General features: G+C 43.5%; 3 protein-coding genes across 3 annotated transcripts; 1 reads left to right on the forward strand and 2 right to left on the reverse strand.

Moving 5' to 3' along the window:
• Positions 1-812: 812 nt before the first annotated feature.
• Positions 813-5,989, reverse strand: pccb (propionyl-CoA carboxylase subunit beta). Its single transcript, XM_058056422.2, has 14 exons — positions 5,693-5,989; positions 5,063-5,182; positions 4,898-4,966; positions 4,769-4,825; positions 4,587-4,700; positions 3,328-3,438; positions 3,127-3,235; positions 2,938-3,058; positions 2,477-2,558; positions 2,287-2,410; positions 2,004-2,212; positions 1,629-1,727; positions 1,470-1,569; positions 813-967 (listed from the first exon to the last, which is right to left on the reverse strand). The coding sequence occupies exons 1-14, from the start codon at positions 5,939-5,941 to the stop codon at positions 846-848; spliced, it is 1,686 nt and encodes a 561-aa protein (XP_057912405.2). The 5' UTR covers positions 5,942-5,989; the 3' UTR covers positions 813-845.
• A 394-nt stretch (positions 5,990-6,383) lies between these two features.
• Positions 6,384-11,840, forward strand: msl2a (MSL complex subunit 2a). Its single transcript, XM_058056421.2, has 3 exons — positions 6,384-7,372; positions 7,875-9,268; positions 10,466-11,840. The coding sequence occupies exons 1-3, from the start codon at positions 7,231-7,233 to the stop codon at positions 10,766-10,768; spliced, it is 1,839 nt and encodes a 612-aa protein (XP_057912404.2). The 5' UTR covers positions 6,384-7,230; the 3' UTR covers positions 10,769-11,840.
• Positions 11,841-12,170: 330 nt separating this feature from the next.
• LOC131107268 (tumor necrosis factor ligand superfamily member 10-like) lies at positions 12,171-17,999 on the reverse strand. The gene is made up of 6 exons (XM_078798971.1): positions 17,802-17,999; positions 14,684-14,821; positions 14,295-14,340; positions 14,112-14,213; positions 13,633-13,901; positions 12,171-13,331 (listed from the first exon to the last, which is right to left on the reverse strand). The coding sequence occupies exons 1-6, from the start codon at positions 17,919-17,921 to the stop codon at positions 13,122-13,124; spliced, it is 885 nt and encodes a 294-aa protein (XP_078655097.1). The 5' UTR covers positions 17,922-17,999; the 3' UTR covers positions 12,171-13,121.
• Positions 18,000-18,996: the final 997 nt, after the last annotated feature.

Consider the following 18,996-nt stretch of genomic DNA (forward strand, 5'->3'; position numbering starts at 1 on the left):
ATCAAAGGGAATATCCACGGGCTGCATGGTGGTCGAGTGGTTAGCACATAGGTCTCACAGCTAGGAGACCAGATTTCAATTCCACCCTCGGTCATCTCTGTGTGGAGTTTGCATGTTCTCCCCGTGCATGCGTGGGTTTTCTCCGGGTACTCCGGTTTCCTCCCACATTCCAAAAACATGCTAGGTTAATTAGCCACTCCAAATTGTCCATACGTATGTTTCAGGGCACCCAGAACACCATTTGCATGTGGATGAAGGGCTGAAACGATTAAATACTTTGCTGTTTTCACCTGAAAACGTTTCTGTGTGGATAGCCCATGTAGTACACCCATGTGGTCTCTCCCAGCCAATCAGTGAAAAGTCATTTGTTTTAAATTCTTTAATTTTCTACCGCTTCGAGTCAAAATTTAAATTATTGTTCAGAATATCTAATAAAGCTATTCTAAATATGTGTCATAATGTTTTGATACATGAACCTGGATTTTTTTATGGATCTCTGCATTTTTAAAAATAATCCACCTTTTCTGTGCAGTAGGATTTATTTCACTGTGATTAAAAAGGCACACTTTTTGTTTGTGACAATTCTTGACCTACAAATGTGAGGAGTGAAGTTATTTCACATGAGGAGCCTGAACACGACACACAAAAATATCAGGTAAATGACTTTTTGGATTTACATTGAAATGTAAATAGTTGCATATAATCACCATTGTATTGCTTCATCAAATGAAGCTGTGATGACCACAAACATGGTCGCCAAGTATCAATGCATCCAGGGGTCATCCACTTTGCAGCTTTAACAGGTTGGGAGAGCGAGAGAGAGACGGAGAGCGCCAGTGGATGTTTCACAGGGGAATGTTGGCGTGCTTCTTCCAGGGGTTGACCTGCTTCTTGCTGGCCAACACTTCCAGGTCTCTGCAGATCTTCTTGCGAGTGGTCGCTGGCTCGATGATGTCGTCCACAAAGCCTTAAGAGAATGTCAAGTACATATTGAAAACTGTTTAAAAAAGGAGAAAGTTTCGTCATTTAAATAAACTTTTTAAAAACTGGTATGTTATAGATTACAATACTTTTTTAAAGCCATTCGTCAGATACTACAGGGGTGTAGTTGGCTCCCAGCATATTCAAAAATAAAATGTCACGTTTGTTTCAGTTCAAACTATTTCAATTAGTTGATGACAAACACAACTGAACAAAAAATTAAATTGAAAGTTTGAAAAAATCCAAACCTACCAAACCACGGCCCTGTATGAAAAAGTCATTGCTTCCCTTTAAAACATAACTGTGATTCATCACATTTGACTTCAACTTGAAAAGGTTATAAAGCCATTTATAAAGTTTTGGGACTCCAGCCAACCACAGTTAGTCCAAGTCCTGACCTGGATCCTATTTACATTTGCTTGATGATCTGAAACATTTAAGTGTGACAAACGTACCAACCATGCAAATATATGTTTTGGTTTTTTTACCTCTGACTGCAGCTGGGAAAGGGTTGGCAAACTTGTCCACGTATTCGGCCTCAGCCTCAGCCTGGTTTTCCTTCCCTCGGAAGATGATCTGAACTGCTCCCTGACAAAACACATGACTGGATTGAACGCGGAAGGACGGAGACGGGGCGACACTCCTACCTTGGCACCCATGACGGCAACCTCAGCTGTGGGCCAGGCATAGTTGATATCCCCCCTCAGGTGTTTGGAGCTCATCACGTCGTAGGCGCCGCCATACGCCTGGAATACAAACATGTCAATATAATTAGGCATTTCATCTACAGTGCTACTTTATCGACAATTAAAACCATTCTCAAAATGACCTACAAATATTCACAGAACATATATTTCACCCAAGGAAACTATATTCAAAAGGATCCAAGGGAAATAATTCAATTGGCGCAAGGAAGGAAGTTTTTCCAAAAATATGTATATTTCAGGGAATATTTTTAGTAATTTGTTTAGCAAAATTCTAAATTCAAGGAGCTGAAGAATTTATTCCAAACAGCATCCCACCTTCCTGGTGATGATGGTGATTTTGGGCACAGTGGCCTCGGCGAAGGCAAACAACAGCTTGGCTCCGTGTCGGATGATGCCGCCGTACTCCTGAGACGTCCCCGGTAGGAAGCCCGGCACGTCCACAAAGGTGATGATGGGAATGTTGAAGGCGTCGCAGAAGCGAACGAAACGTGCTCCCTTCACGGACGAGTTGATGTCCAGACAACCTGATGTTGGGACACGGCGGCGGCGTCAATCGAGTTCTTGCATGGTACCTAATGTGTCCAACGGGCGTCCTCACCGGAGGCCACTTTGGGCTGGTTCCCCACGATGCCCACGGTGCGTCCGTTCATGCGGGCGAATCCCACCACAATATTTTTGGCGTAATTGGGCATGATCTCAAAGAAGTCCCTTTCGTCAACAATCTGGGCAGACGGGACAAAACAACCACTTTCATACTCGCCATTGTCCCCATTGACGCCACGTCTTACCGTGTGGATGATGTCCAACATGTCGTAGGCTTTAGTGGACTCCAAGGGCACGATGGTGTCCAGTGACGGGACCAGCCGCTCGCTGAAGAAAAGCACAGAGCAGTCAAGACATGGGAGCAGTGTCCACCCACAACCAGCAGATGGTGCTAGAGTGGAAAAAACCAGCTTCATGTAATGAGTGGTCCTGCCACCTCTTCTTGTCCTTTTCTCTTCTGTGTGAGACAGTGGGACCCAATTTCAATTGGGCTTTGGCCACAAGTGCCCTACCCCCTCCAGAAGTTGGCACCCGAAAAAACCCCCGAAAAAACAGTTTTTATCCAGCCTTTTTGCATAAATGTCCAAGTGTGTCCATTCTCTTCTTGGTACGGAGGTGGGACCACCAGACCCACGTTCTGGGAACTTCTACAACTTCACGTAGTACTGTATAATTCAATTCTACATTCATTAGAATTTCCAGCTACCTGGAGTCGTGACACTCCCTGACGGGCGCGGGATCCTGATTGCTGAGCGGCAGGAAGTTGAAGAACTCACGTAGGTGCAGCAGGGCCTCCACGTCGTTCTCAAACGCCCGGTGCGCCACGCCTGAGGAGGACACGAGGGTTGTTGCCCGCTCTTGGAAAATCTCAAAACCTGTGCCGTGGCCGGCTGACCTGAGACGGTGGTGTGCGTCTTGGCTCCGCCCAGCTCCTCCTGAGTGACGTCTTCGTTGGTGACCGACTTGACGACATCCGGACCCGTGATGAAAAGGTACGACGTGTCCTGTGTGTGCCGACACCCTTCGCTTACTCATACTGAAGTGGACAAGAGCGCCTGTGTGCAGCTTTGGGGCTAGCGTAGCACATTCCCCTCACCTTCACCATGAAGGTAAAATCTGTCAGGGCGGGCGAGTAGACGGCGCCTCCTGCACATGGCCCCATGATGAGAGAGATCTGAGGGACCACCCCTGAAGCCATCACATTCCTCTGGGGGGGGTAGAAAAAGGAGAAAGCTGCCCTTTAAAAAATAGAAATGACACAAATGACCTACGTTTTTGTAGACAGCCACAACGTACTCCATAGGACATCTGGGCCTTGCCATGAATTCCTACGAAAGCATACTTAAGAGTGTTTGCTCTACCTAGTGTTGTTTCCCCGCCCCAAACACAACGTATTTCCTCATATAGTGGCCAGGGACATTTGTTTACTCAACTGCAGAGAGTACCAGGCATGTGCTCTGGGTCATATGTTTATTGTAGATAAAACATATGACATATGTTTATTATGTTAGACAAATGATTTTTTTCAGATGAAAATGAACAAAGCATTATTAGAGCCCTGTAGACATGACAAAACACGACTATAGTCACATTTATACTCTTTTTATTTACAACATATTGCGCAACCGCAGGGTCTTGAGACACATGCTAACTCGCAAACTAGACAGCTAGCGACCTAAACGGTAGCCTTCAAGTTATTTCCTTTCAACTTAAATAGCCAAAAACTTACCACTTCCACACGGATAGGGAGGATAACTATTAACAGTTATTTAACCTTTAACATGAACATGAATCAAACGTAATAATTTTTTCTGGGTACATGATACCATACAGCATCCATATAAAAAACTTACCACTTCCACACGCATAGGGAGGATAACTATTAACAGTTATTTAACCTTTAACATGAACATGAATCAAACATAATCATTTTTTCTGGGTACATGATACCATACAGCATCCATATCAAACTAACATTAAACTTTCATATCAAGGCGGGGGCCTCAAACTAGTGTCCTGCGGGCCACATTTGGACCGCGGGCCGAGTGTTTGAGACCCCTGCTGTAAAATATACGTATAATTACATTAGTTTAACAAATGCCTCAGAAGGCATTACCTGGCTCCAACAGTAGCCAGCATTATAATGACTATTTATGTTATTATTATTGTGCAGTGAGAGATAACTACAACCTAACAGGCCATATTCAACCACGAAGCAGCAGGAGTTATTAACTTATACGTATATATATATATGTATATATTTAAAAACATGAGAGCAAAATGTCTTGTATTGTGACCTCTGTCCCTGGCTTTATTCTTTTTATGGAACACTAACTGTGTTGTGTTTGTTCTTACCAGGAATATATCTGCATACCCCGCCAGAGACTCCACCCCCTCTTGGATGCGAGCACCTCCCGAGTCGTTGAGCCCAATGACAGGGGCTCCCACCATCATGGCTTGATCCATGATCTGCGCACAAACAGCAATTAATGGAGGTGAAATGTGCTGTGCATTTCTCAGCACTTTGTAATGTTTACCTTGCAGATCTTCTGTGCATGAGCTCCTGACAAGCTGCCACCAAACACGGTGAAGTCCTACCACAAAAAAACATCTCCTTCAGAAGCTGCTGGGCATAATCAACTCACAGGCCGCACCCATGTCGGTACCTGACTGAAGACGTAAACCAGGCGGCCATTTATCCTGCCTCGTCCCGTCACCACACTGTCACCCGGGAACTAACAACAGAAGGCAAGAAGCGACACCGTGACGCCACACATACCAAAGTGAAAGAAAGGCTTTGAAGGGTAGAGGCCAGAAGGCTGGCGGTTGACCTTGTTGTTATCCTGCTCCATGCCAAAGTCGGAGCAGCGGTGCTCCACAAACATGTCCGACTCCACGAAGGACTCCGGGTCCAGCAGGAGGGCCACGCGCTCTCTGGCAGTCAGCTTGCCCTGCAACACCCACAGGGAACATTTCCATCAGTATATGTTCAATATGTTCATGATTAGCCACTGGAATTTTTCACTTCTTGTCTATGTTCACAAACTTTTCATTGGAATTGTAGTTTTGGCTTTGGTTTTGATATTTGGCATATTTTGCACTACTGACTTTATTTTTGTTGGCCGGAGTACAACTAATATAAGGGAATCATTGTATTACTCTTACATGGACTTATACTGTTATATTTAAATATTGTTAGTTCGTTCATAAATTAGTTTGATCTTTTTGCCTATGGGTATCAACAATACCTAGAATGTACTCTGTATTTACTTGATATCGCATAGATACCAAGATGTGCAGTAGAGTTAGCAAGCTAGCATACGAACTCGACTGTATTGTGAATGAATATGCGGGTATTTCGACGACAACTAAAGGCAACCTAATTGTGGCGATGATCGCTGTAAGCATGTAATCTTGACATGACGAGGACGTAACAACAACAAAACTTATCTAAACTTCACCCGTTTGTGTTGAGCATCAATTCGCTTCTGACCTCCCCCGATTAGCGCCGCCTTGCGTTTCTTCTCGATCCTCTCCTTAACCGAGGGGTGGCTGACACAGTACCAGCGGCCGTGCGGGTGCAAGCTCGTCTGTGATGTCGTCGCAGGTGCTGCCACACCATGTTTGACTTGGGCCAAACTCCGGAACGACAGACGCAAGCCACTGAATAGTCCGCAGCCGCTTCTCGCTACACTGTAGGCCGCCATCATGGTCGCGTGTGTTCTCAGGTGACAGAAAGAACACAAAAAGAGAGGCGGGCATATTGGCCAATTGCAAACAGGGGGCGTTTTCAAGTAACCAATTAACTTGAGGATGTCCCTCAAAAGAGGCGGGGATTGTGCTATAGTCTAACGACTCAATGGAAAAGGACAACACTGTAGCTGACTTAAATCTGTCCGGCTTAACTGTTTTCGTTTTAATGAAAAAGTAGCCGAATGTTTCATGTGCAAACATATACTAATGACCTTCCATTATGAATAGTTTCATTTTAAGCCTTTAAAAGTTGCTTATTTAGTATTGTCATGACTCGGGTGAACCGCCACGGGCGAAATACTATTTCCGGTTTTCCTCCGGTGGTGTGTGACTCTGTTGGCCGGCGCGTATATGCGCACAAATCACCAAGGTGGGGCGCTGTGGCGAGACAAAACAATAACACGACGAAATATCGCGTGACTTCCATTACTGTCGTGAGGGGTTGATGCGAGGAAGTGGAAATCAAAATTATTGATTAATATTTTTAGAAAAACGTAACAGGCGATGTTTACGTTCACCGCCTATTAATTTATCGAGTAGAACGCGGGGGAAACAACAAAGACATACGCTACCGTTCGGCTACTGCCAACGGGCACGGTATCAGGCAGCCCAAGGGAATTTTTAAATTTCCGATAGCTGTTTTTGCTAACTATGCTAGCGCTATAGCAGGTTAGCTTTGTTTACATCAGGCGCGCGCCAGGACCGACTTGCTAGCATACTTGCTAACAAAGCAATATATCCACTTTATTAAAACATACATGTATATATTATTTATCAACAACGAGTGGTTATTAACGTGATTATATCAATTCCATGGCCGAGTTGAGGCTTTCGTGCGAAGCGTTTAGCTGACACCGCGAGCTACGCAATGCTAAGCGTCTCTTTGACGATGGCTCCGTTTACGTTTGCTGTTAACGTCGAGCGTTCGCTACGGATAATGTGAACTAATTATGACAACATATAAGTGACTTCATATGGTACTCTCTTGCATCAGAAGGATATCCTGAAGCGAAGCTCAAATAAAAGGGGGACCAGCGATGCTAACGCTAAGCTAGCCACCTGCTGAGCTCGCGTGCAGCGATCATGGCGTTAGCATGCTAGTTCCCACACGATTGTGACACGAAACGCTCGATTGAGGTCCTGCTGTTTTGTTTTTTTTTTTTTTATTTCTTGTCATTAACCCCGAGACTGGACTAGCTTTAAAGCGGGCAGTGAGTGTGTGGATATTTGACACCCGGAGGCGGCGATGAACCCAGTCAACGCAGCCGCCCTGTACGTGTCCGCCAGCCGGGCTGTGCTGCAGTGTGACCCGCGGCAGCCGCACACTTTCTCCGACATGTACACCCTGCTGCCCTTCTTCCGCCAATCGCTTGCATGCCTCGTCTGCGGTAAGCGCCGTTTATAATGTAATGCATGTGCTGTATTGTTGCTTGCCTAAAGGCCACTGTGGAATATTAACCGATCGGGTGGGTGGGCGTGTGTTTGTCACAATTAGCCGCGTCGGTCTCCTTAGCAACCGGGGCCATCTGCAGCCCTCCTTGTCAAGACAGATGACTCAGCTGATGTGTTGTTATGTGACATGTGTTTGCTATTTCAAGCTTTTATTTACACCCGCTTTCTCGGCTCCGCTACGAGCTGTTAGCAATTAGCATACCGCTACACTACAGCTGCAGTCTTATTTTGCTTTTATATTTTCCTCCATAATTTAGTCAGACTCAACATTGTGTTGTTGTTAAAATCTAGCCCTGGTGCTCGAATTGTAACACTTGTTTTGCTCATGCAATCGGTTATTTGCCTTGGCTTGCTGCAAAATAGATTTGGTGCTAACTTTTGCATGATAGGAGGATTTAAGAAACTTAACTCGAAACTAAAATATATTTTTGGCTACAGGTAAGCTGCTGCAGGATCCCATCTCTCAGACACATCCCGAGTGTCAGCATTATGTGTGTTTGGGCTGCAAAGGGCAGAAGATGCAGATCAGGCCGTCGTGCAGCCGCTGTAAGGACTATTCTGGCTTCCAGGAGAACAAGCAGCTCTCCTTGCTGGTGCAGCTCTACAGGAAGCTCTGCCTCTATGTCACACACTCGCCTCTGCTGCAGTCCATCAGTAGCCACGCCGGCGGCAACCCAGAGGTCATGGCCCTGCTGGAGGAGGCGCTCCCATCACAGGACCAGGAGATGGAGGACGCCGGCCTGGATGAGCCGGATCACTCCGCCGTGGAGTCCCTGACTCCCACGGAGGCGCCACCCGTTCCTGCCGAGCTCTCGGCTGCGCCACAGAGCTCCTCATCTGACCCGCCCTTCTCCAACGGACCACAGGAATGCAACGGAGAACTCCTGGAGAGCCTGGACCCCTCCTCTCCTGAGCTGGAAGTGTGCGAGCTGATAGAGGAGCAGCCCCCGGTGGGACTCTCCGTGTCTGACACCGCGACCCTGGAACTGAGTCTGACCACTGGACCCTTCGCCCCCACTCCGGGCACCGTGTGCTCACTCAGGGACGGGGACTTGGGTGGCAGGGAGCTGGAGGAGGGTGAGGTGCTGCTCCTCAGCGTGGAGGAGGTTCTACAGACACTAGATCCCCTGCAGCCGGGACCCGACGCTCCTCATGTGCCGCCGCAGAGGACACACACTCACACGCACATATCCACAGACAGAACGCAAATGTACCTGCAGCTGGAGCCAGCACACAACTATACACAGGTGCAAACAGACAGGACTCACAGCCACGGAGCCCCGGTGTACTCCTCTGCCTCGTTTGCGCCACCTGTGGCCTCCAAGCCGCCACCCGTGCGCCTTAAACGCAAGCGATCGCGGTCAGAGAGTGACAGGGAGAAGGTGAAGCCCCTCCCCATCGCCTCCATCCTGCAGGGCTCGTCCTTGCCCATACAGACACATCACACCACTCACGCCCCGCATGCTCATCACCCACCCGCCACACCCTCCTTAATTGCACCAGCACACACCTACTCTTCCCTCCCGCTTAATGGGGCACCCCCAAAGACCAGCCGACCCGCCCAGAACCACAGCAAAGGCCCCCGCAAGCACGGTGACATGGGTGGCAAGAAGCCGCACACCAAGGCGCGCTCCAGCGGCGGCGCCAAGAACAAGGAACGCAGCAAAGACCAGCGGCTGCAGCTGTCCAGCTGTCTGGTGCCCCCAGCCCAGGTCAGGGCCCCCTACAAGAAACCTGTGGAGAAGAAAGGCTGCAAGTGTGGGCGTGCCACTCAAAACCCTTCTGTGCTCACCTGCAGGGGGCAGCGCTGCCCTTGTTACTCAAACCGCAAGGTGAGAGAGACATTTCTTGTTTAATGATGATTGGAAATTGTTTTATAATGATTGTCCAATAGCAATTTTGGAATTAGGGTTTCATTCCATTCATCATTCCATTATACTAAATACTTACGCTTGAGCTCAGAGGCTTTTTTTATCCTGATGTTTTTACCCCGGCTTTGTATTTTTATTAGACTTTACCTTATGCAGTTTGATAACCTAATCATTTTTTTCCTCTATGTATTTCTTTTCAATTGAATTTTTTTCTACAGATGCATTGTTTAAATTAATATATAAACTTTTTGGGGTTTAAAAAAAGATTACATTTTTATTTTCAATCTGTACAGCTGGATTTTTCATATTTATTATTATCCAGCCATTTTCTATGCCGCTTATCCTCATTAGGATCGTGGGTATACTGGAGCCTATCCCGGCTGTCTTGGGGCGAGAGGCAGGGTACACCCCGGGCTGGTGGCCAGCCAATCCCAGGGCACATATAGGCAAACAACCATTCACACTCTCATTCATTCCTATGGGCAAAGTCGCCGATTAACCTAACGTGTATGTTTTTGGAATGTGGGAAGAAACCGAATAAAACATGCATGGGGGAACACGCAATCTCCACACAAGCGGAGATTCGAATCCAGGTCTTCCCGATCTCCTGACTGTGTGGCCTAACATGTTAACCACTCGGTCAACGTTTTTATCCCATATAACTCTTATTCAGTTGAAGCCTTTATTTTTTCCATTTTTATTTTACCCCAGGGGATAAACATATTAGAAAGATAGATATACAAATAGATAGACTTCCTTTATTGTCATTGCACAAAAACACAGCTGTGAAATTGCCAACGAAATGTCGTTGCTTGGCTCCCGTATAATACCAGAAACTAAAGAAGATAAATAATAATATTATGGAGAATAAATAAATTACAACGAATGTAAACAGCATATTGTCAAAAATATATATTTGAAAATATTTAATCTCATAGCTCCCCCCCAGATGACATAGTACAAAAAAATAATAAATTGGCTATATATTTATATAGCCAATTTATGATTTTTAAAATGTATTATCTATAAGCTGTATTTCATTACATATTACATATATTACATATTACAAATATTACATATTTCCAATATGTAATAATGACTCTCTGTCATTTAAAAAGTAATGACATATACCTTCATATACATATACGTTCTTCCCAGGCGTGCTTGGACTGCATCTGCCGCGGCTGCCAGAACTCCTACATGGCAAACGGCGAGAAGAAGCTGGAGGCCTTTGCCGTTCCTGAGAAGGCGCTGGAGCAGACACGTCTCACGCTGGGCATCAACCTCACCAGCATCACGGCAGCGGCGGCGCTCCGCAGCCCGGCCGGGAGCAGCATCCGGGCCAACACCCTCCTCAATGTTGCCACAGCCACCGGCACCCCCGTCACCACCGCCTTTCTTTCACCCAGCCCGCCACAAGAACCCTCGTACGAGGACAGCCTGGAGCTGCTCATCGGATAAAAGGCGGGGGACTCTTCTTTAAAAAAAAAAAAAACAAACGAAAAAAAAACGGGAGAACTCTTGGTGCTGATTGAATGTTACTTAACAGCCCGCACCTCCCCCTCCCTGCCTGAAGGGGGCGTGGTAGGCATCCATGGCAGCTATGGCTTGTCCTGTCATCTGCTGCTGCTCTTATTCTTCTGAGTAGTGAGACTAGCATGGGTGTGCCAAAGCCTTCTGTATTGTGCCTGTGTGTGTGTGTGTGTGTGTGTGTATGTAGTTTAACGGTTATCCTAGAGGTGCTTTATTTTATCATATGTTTTTCATCTCCACACAGGCCACCGTAGAAGGCTGAAGCACCCTGACACCAGGTGTCATTGTAGGGCTGGACTTTTCCAGCGCGTCCATGTCATCATGTCATCATGTCATCATAGCACTTGACTGACCCGAAAGCACTTAGTGTCAATTATATCGAGCATTGGTTACCATAGCAATAGAAACGCACACACACACAGTTGTTTACAGTACATGCCTCTAAACGATTACACTGCAATGTTTTCCCCAGCATGAGATTGTACACTGCTGTGTGTCTGTAGATTCAACTCAAGCCATAAGACACCGCCATGTTGTTGCGGCACGGCCGTGAGACCACATGTTGTTTCTTTATGTCTACCAAGAAATTTGGTACCATTTTTCTGTTCAAAGCACCTCCAGGTTGTGTGTGTGTGTGTGTGTGTGTGTGCGCGCATCTTGTCGTCTTCACTGTAACCGCAACATGTGACGGTCCCCAAAAAAAAGACTGAAAAAAAGACGACAGAGTCAGGACTCTTGCTATAGAGCATCTTTGTTCTCTATTTACAAGACGTAGCTGATCAGCAGATTCAATGTACCCATATGTGTGTGTGTGTGTGTGTTTCCAAGTATTTCTTTTTGGGCATTACTTGAACCCCCCCCATTTCTCCAGGTTTAGTTTTAGATCTTTTTTTTTTTTAATTGCTAAAACTTTTGTTTGAGGAGTTCTGAAACATTCACTGCCATAATATGGAAACATGTCATGCAAACGGGAATTAAAAGATAGTTTTTTACTTTTTCAGTCGAGCGTCTCTGTGTACACGTTGTTTTCAACGGTTTCATCGGTGCAGAACACCGATGTGCTTTTGCGAAATGAGACCCAAACACCACACCTCAAATAGATAGTCATGATAACAATAAATGTGTACGTCCGAAGAGACCGGATAACATTTGATGACCACTAAACATGCTTGTCAAAACTAGTTTGATGCCATGCCTCCGTTGAAGCTATGCATCCATTTGAATTAATAAATGCCACGCCTCAAATAGATGCATACATTCATAATGTCTCTAATTGATACCCTGCTTAAATCTGTGGGTATGTGCATTTCAATAAATGCCCCACCACTACTAAACATGGTAAAAAGGTCCTTATTTGGTGGGCTCAGTTCTGTTAATGCCATGCCTCGATTAAAGTGCTTGTATGTATTTGAATAAAACACCGCACCTCAAATAGATAGTAATAATAGCAATAAATGTACAATGTACAGTACATTGAGAGAAACTGGAGAAAACTTGGTAACTAATGCAATGCCTCAGTGAACTCCCTGCATCCATTTGAATAAATACCGCACCTCAAATAGATGCGTAAATTGAAAAACACTGGACAAAGGTTGACTAAACATTGTAACAACTGGCTAATTGATGCAATACCACACTTGAAACTGGGGGTATGTGCATTTGCAAAAAAAAGTTCTTAATTGGTGGCCTCAGCTCTGTTAGCACCGCGCCTCGAATTGCTTGTTGTATGTATTTGAATAAATAAACACCACACATTTTTAAACATTTTAACACAGCTCTAATTGATGCCATACTCCACCATTACTTACCATTAAATGTGTAAAATAAGACATTTGACCGACATTGGCGGCAGGTTGGTGTTCACCTTCCTTAAATAATAGTGTAGCTCTACTCGACGCCATGCCTCAATTCATCAGTGGGTGCATCATCCACTTAAATAAATATAAAAGTCAATAGAATAAGGAGAATGGCGTCTGTCCGGTCACCATGGCAACCGGTTTACAGTATTTCAAGGTAAGTTCCACGTCTGAACAACAGGGGGAGCCCTGGAGTGGCTTGGCTGCACACGCCATTCCAGCTATGCGTTGTGGAGCGTTGAGTCTTGTCAACCTCAAGCGTTGCCACATGTCATTTTTCACAGAGAGTCATGTGACCCACGTCATAATGTCAACAGCCGCAGATACACCCAACTTCTTCCCTGTCTTCCGCTCCGTAATCCATCCAACATTTGGGACCATCTCGCTCTTCTGGCGGCCTCCATCTTGGAAGCTACTCGTAGCTTCTAGCCCACCAGGAAGGCTCCAAAGTAGCTGGCCCTGCCGTCCATCTCCAAGGCGCTGGCGTTGCTCACCGTGATGAAGAGGCGGTCCGTGGGTTGGAGGAAGGTGGTGCCCGCCTGGTTGAGGGAGAACAGGCCGGGCTCCTGACCCCGGGGCCAGCAGGCACTCCTGGACGACTTCATGAGCAGGATGGGAGCCGTGTAGGAACTCATCTACGGGAAAATGGTGCGTTATTGTTAAATAAATTGTTAAATAAAACATAACTTTATTCAAAAAAAGAAATTGTTGCTTGTAAAGTGCCTGCCCAAACACTAGGGGATGCTGTCAACTCTAGTTTTAGCAGAAGACGGAAAAAAGTCATAATTCATGATCATGCCAAAGCTATAATAACAAATAAATGATGAAATATTAAATAATAATATAGGGTAAGAAAAAATATTTGAAACTATATTAAAATAAAAATGTTGACATTTTTCACCAATTTGTTTAATCCCACAATGTCGGATGGCGAACCTTCTTGTAAATGTACTGAACCAGCTGAGCTCCTTCCTGCTCCTCTGGCTCCTCCCCCTTGGCCCCTCCCTCCGCCTCCGCCTCCTCCTCCTCCGTGGGCCAGGTGGAGGTGAGCCTGAAGTAGGTCTGGGCGTAGATGTAGTAGAGGCCCGCTCGAGGCACCAGCAGCTCTCCTCCCCTCAGTTCCACGTTCTGCAGGAACGACTGACCCCTGCGACCTTCCCACGCCGTGACGCGCTCGCCCAGGTATCCTCTGCTGCTGCTGGTGCCTGAACGCACCACCAATGACAAAATGCGATAAAGTACAATGCGATAAAGTGCAAAAAAAATGTTTTTGCTTTTCTTGCTTAGCCTGCAGTCAGATTACGCAATCTCATTCTTCACCTCTGTGACCCTGCAGAGGTTAACTCACAACCCTAGAGGTCAGAGGTCAAGTAGCTATTAGAGTTGCGGGTATTTGTCACTTGCGTCTCAACTACCTTGTGCCTGTGAGGAAGCCATGGTGGCGGTGACGTGGGCCGCCACGCGGGGAAGGACAGCGTCCTCGCTCGGGAAAGACGGGGCTCCGGTCAGCTTATCCACTCGAAGAGCGCAATTTGAAAAAAATATTTCATGACACAAAATATCAGATATGCGCCTTTTAAGGACAGCTGTGTTCTTACTGGCCATCGCTGAAGATATCTGCGTCTGCAGTCGCTCAGACATGGTCTAAAAAAATGGATCATAAATTCATTATTATGACATATTATACTATGAATACAATAACAACACAATACATAATAAGAATATTAGCATATAAATTTATGTTATTAAAAATTAAGGTTAATACTGTCATATTATTATTAACAATATCATATTAATAACTAATACATATACGTACATATCATTATTATAATTATCTATTCCTAATTTACAAATGACACAAACCATTAATAATAACTATTGAATTAAAACATGATATTCACATAATATTGTATTATTATGATTAATGATAACAATATCAGATTCATTCAGCAGAAGACTGGATGACAAGCTAATATTCCATCCAAACCTTCTCAATGTGGTAGCGGAGCTGTTCCAGCACTTGCCAGCAGGGGTCACTCTTGTCCTCCGTCGACGCTAAAGCACCGTAGTCGGAGCGAAGAAGAATCGTGTCGGCCAAACACGACGTCACGCTGCCCCCCTGCATCTGGAAACACAATGGATGTTTGATGGGAAAATATATTGTGTGACATACTCGTATTATTTTTGGAATATAATTATAAAATGTTAATTTAAATTCTCATGCATATATCTTAAACTGCATAATTTTAGAATACTTTTAGTTATCATTCATTTGCAAATCTAGATATCTCCATTTTCATCATTACATTTAACTCTGTTCTGCTAAATATGACCTTGAATCCGCAATGAAGAAATATTTCTAAATCCAAAACAGTTTTTTTATTGTGAAGTGGTATGATCCATATTCAAATGAGACATGTATCTTCATGGCTGCCAGTGTGAGTGTAAACTAACACGTCCTTTTTCCTGCCATTGTTTGCTTCTGGCCGAGTGCAAAGTTTTCCCAGCTTTTTCTTCCTTCTTGCAAACATTCCTGCTTGATGAGGTTCAATGCCACGCTTGAATTATTACCCAAAAAGGAAGTTGACAGCTTATTTTTCCTCTGTTCTTCTGTTCCGCTCTTCCTTGTTGATGCCCTTATTTTGAAATCACTTCCTCTGTTACTCTGTTCTGTTTTCCGTTGCCTTCACTGATCTCCCGCACCTGTTTGCTATCGTGTTGCCTATTTAGTTGAGGTGCGCGCTCCCTTCTTTGTCGGCTCATCGTCATGGTTTGGCTTGGACTTGCTAGTTCGTCGTTCTGCTGCATAGCATAAAGAAATATATGTTTACCTACGTTTGTGTCCTTATCTCTGCATCTTGGGGTCGAACCGCAAAACTCACCAGCTGGAACCTGACAACTTCCTGGATTTAACCTTTTCCAATTTTCTAACTGGGAAAAAATGAATAACAATGTGTAATATGAAAGCTCATATGTTTGTGTTATTCATTCACTAATCATGACTGAATTAAGGAAAAATGACGTCATACGCTGTGATTTATCAAATCATAATGAATTAAATGAGGAATTAATGATATCAGGCACTGTGGTTCATTCATCAAATAATAAAGGAATGGAGGAATAAATGATATCAGACACTGGAATTCAACAAATGATACATAAATTCAGGAATAAAATATATCTGATATCTATCAAATAATAATAAATGAATCAAAGAATTAAAGATATCAGACATTGGCATTCACCAAATAATAATAAATGAATTGAGGATTAAATTATATCAGACACTGGCATTCACCAAATAATAATACATGAAATGAGGAATAATGATATCACACACTGACATTAATTAAAATAAATTAAATTAAAATATTAACAAATGAAAGAATAAAATCATGAATGGAAAAAAATACCCGACATTACGGTATTCATCAAACTCATCAAATGAATCTGAGAACGAATGGTATCAGACACTGTGGTTCATCAAAGAAAAATACATGATATCAGACACTGGTATGCATGAAATAATAATGAATGAATTCAGGAATAAATGATATCAGGCACTGTGATTCATCAAAATAATAATGAAAGGTTTGAGGAATAAATGATATCAGGCACTGTGATTCATCAAAATAATAATGAAAGGTTTGAAGAATAAATGATGTCAGGCATTGTGATTCATCAAAATAATAATGAAAGGTTTGAGGAATAAATGATATCAGGCACTGTGATTCATCAAAGAAAAATACATGATATCAGACACTGGTATGCATGAAATAATAATGAATGAATTCAGGAATAAATGATATCAGGCACTGTGATTCATCAAAATAATAATGAAAGGTTTGAGGAATAAATGATATCAGGCACTGTGATTCATCAAAATAATAATGATAGGGTTGAGGAATAAGTGATATCAGGCACTGTGATTCATCAAAATAATAATGATAGGGTTGAGGGATAAATTATATCAGGCACTGTGATTCATCTAAATAATAATGAAAGGTTTGAGGAATAAATGATATCAGGCACTGTGATTCATCAAAATAATAATGAAAGGTTTGAAGAATAAATGATATCAGGCATTGTGATTCATCAAAATAATAATGAAAGGTTTGAGGAATAAATGATATCAGGCACTGTGATTCATCAAAGAAAAATACATGATATCAGACACTGGTATGCATGAAATAATAATGAATGAATTCAGGAATAAATGATATCAGGCACTGTGATTCATCAAAATAATAATGAAAGGTTTGAGGAATAAATGATATCAGGCACTGTGATTCATCAAAATAATAATGAAAGGTTTGAGGAATAAATGATATCAGGCACTGTGATTCATCAAAATAATAATGATAGGGTTGAGGAATAAGTGATATCAGGCACTGTGATTCATCAAAATAATAATGATAGGGTTGAGGGATAAATTATATCAGGCACTGTGATTCATCTAAATAATAATGATAGGGTTGAGGAATAAATGATATCAGGCACTGTGATTCATCTAAATAATAATGATAGGGTTGAGGAATAAATGATATCAGGCACTGTGATTCATCAAAATAATCATGAAAGGTTTGAGGAATAAATGATATCAGGCACTGTGATTCATCAAAATAATAATGATAGGGTTGAGGAATAAATGATACCAGGCACTGTGATTCATCAAAATAATAATGAAGGGTTTGAGGAATAAATGATATCAGGCACTGTGATTCATCAAAATAATAATGATAGGGTTGAGGAATAAATGATATCAGGCACTGTGGTTCATCAAAATAATAATGATAGGGTTGAGGAATAAATGATATCAGGCACTGTGATTCATCAAAGAACAACACATCGAGGGTAAATGAGGAATACGTGGTACGTATGAAATAATAATGAAGGGTTTGAGGAATAAATGATATCAGGCACCGTGTTTGTGGACATCGTGCTTCCGGTGAGGCCGGCATGCTGATGTTGGAGTAGTTTGGTAAGTTCAAACCCGACAAGTACGCGCGTCCCTGCTCTGTTTCCAGCCCTCACAGGGAACTTTCACAGCTGCCAGACCGTGATGTCAGCCCACCCACTTGATCCAGGAAAGAAGAAAGCCTTACCGTGTGGAGGACTCTGTCGAAGAACACAAAACTGACCACCACAGCCAGGATCTGCAGGAGCACGGCTGCCAGGATGATGAGCCAAAGGCACGGCGGAGAGCCTGTGGAAGTGGCCATCATGTGACACTCTTGAAAAAACAAAAGTTACTAAAGAAAGTGGAGAAGTTTCCAATGCAGTCCGGACGAGTCTGATCAGGCACAAAAACGCAGACAGAGAAGCGAGAGAGCGAGAGAGAGAGCGAGAGAGCGAGAGAGAGAGAGAGAGAAGCAGTTTGCATGAAGGAGGAGCAGCAACATGTCACTGCAAGGGCTTGGCTGCCTGCATTGGGATTAGCAGCATAACGTCAAGACTGCTTCACTGTACTCACAAATGTGGGAAATGCAAGTTTTGCAACAAGGTGAGAAAGTGACACAAATGATCAATGACTGTCTGACCCAGGGGTATCCTACCTTGTTCTAGCAAAAAATAAAAGGAGGCCACATTCATATTCATAAATAGGGCTGCTATTAATAGGATCTTTGCAATAGGTCTTTGCAGTTTTTTTTTTCATTTTCCAAATATTTCATCATTCTTCTTTAATAATGTTAATACATTTTCTCCAACATCGGTTGTGGAAATGTGGTCATTCTAGTTTTTGTGGGGCTATCATGTCCGAAACCGTGAGGCCGTGGTTCTCTCCACTTCTGTGGACCAACAGCGTGTCGGATATTTCACATTCATGTTCACATGTTGACAGATGAAAATATGTTTCTTTTGCTGGGAATCACCAACTCCAATTACATCTGCCTGAGCTTGCCTCATAAACAGAGATTTATCCATGATTCTATATTTTGTAAAATTTTTGATACTACTATTTTTTTGTAGCCTTCTTGTTAAATTACGTATATTTACAACAGCCGTTGGCCACAAACCGTCCCTCCGGCTGCCCCCAAATCACATGCAATATATAAAAAAATCCACTTTTCATTTATTTTGGACATGCTTTCATAGTTTTTACTTACGGCTCAGATTATGGCTGCTTCTATTTTGACCAAAGTCACCGTACACACATACTACAAACCCATTTGCCGTTCCCATATGCCGCCAGGAAGAAAAAGTACTTCCTGGTATTGTGTCAGTGATGGAAGACACATTTCACACCACGTGACCCTCCTATTGTTGCAATAACCCTGAATGTTGTTCATTCTAAATGTT

The sequence above is a fragment of the Doryrhamphus excisus genome, linkage group LG19 (genome assembly GCF_037039965.1).
Source record: "Doryrhamphus excisus strain RoL-2023G ecotype Guam linkage group LG19, RoL_Dexc_Guam_v1.1, whole genome shotgun sequence".
NCBI classification, from domain to species: domain Eukaryota; kingdom Metazoa; phylum Chordata; class Actinopteri; order Syngnathiformes; family Syngnathidae; genus Doryrhamphus; species Doryrhamphus excisus.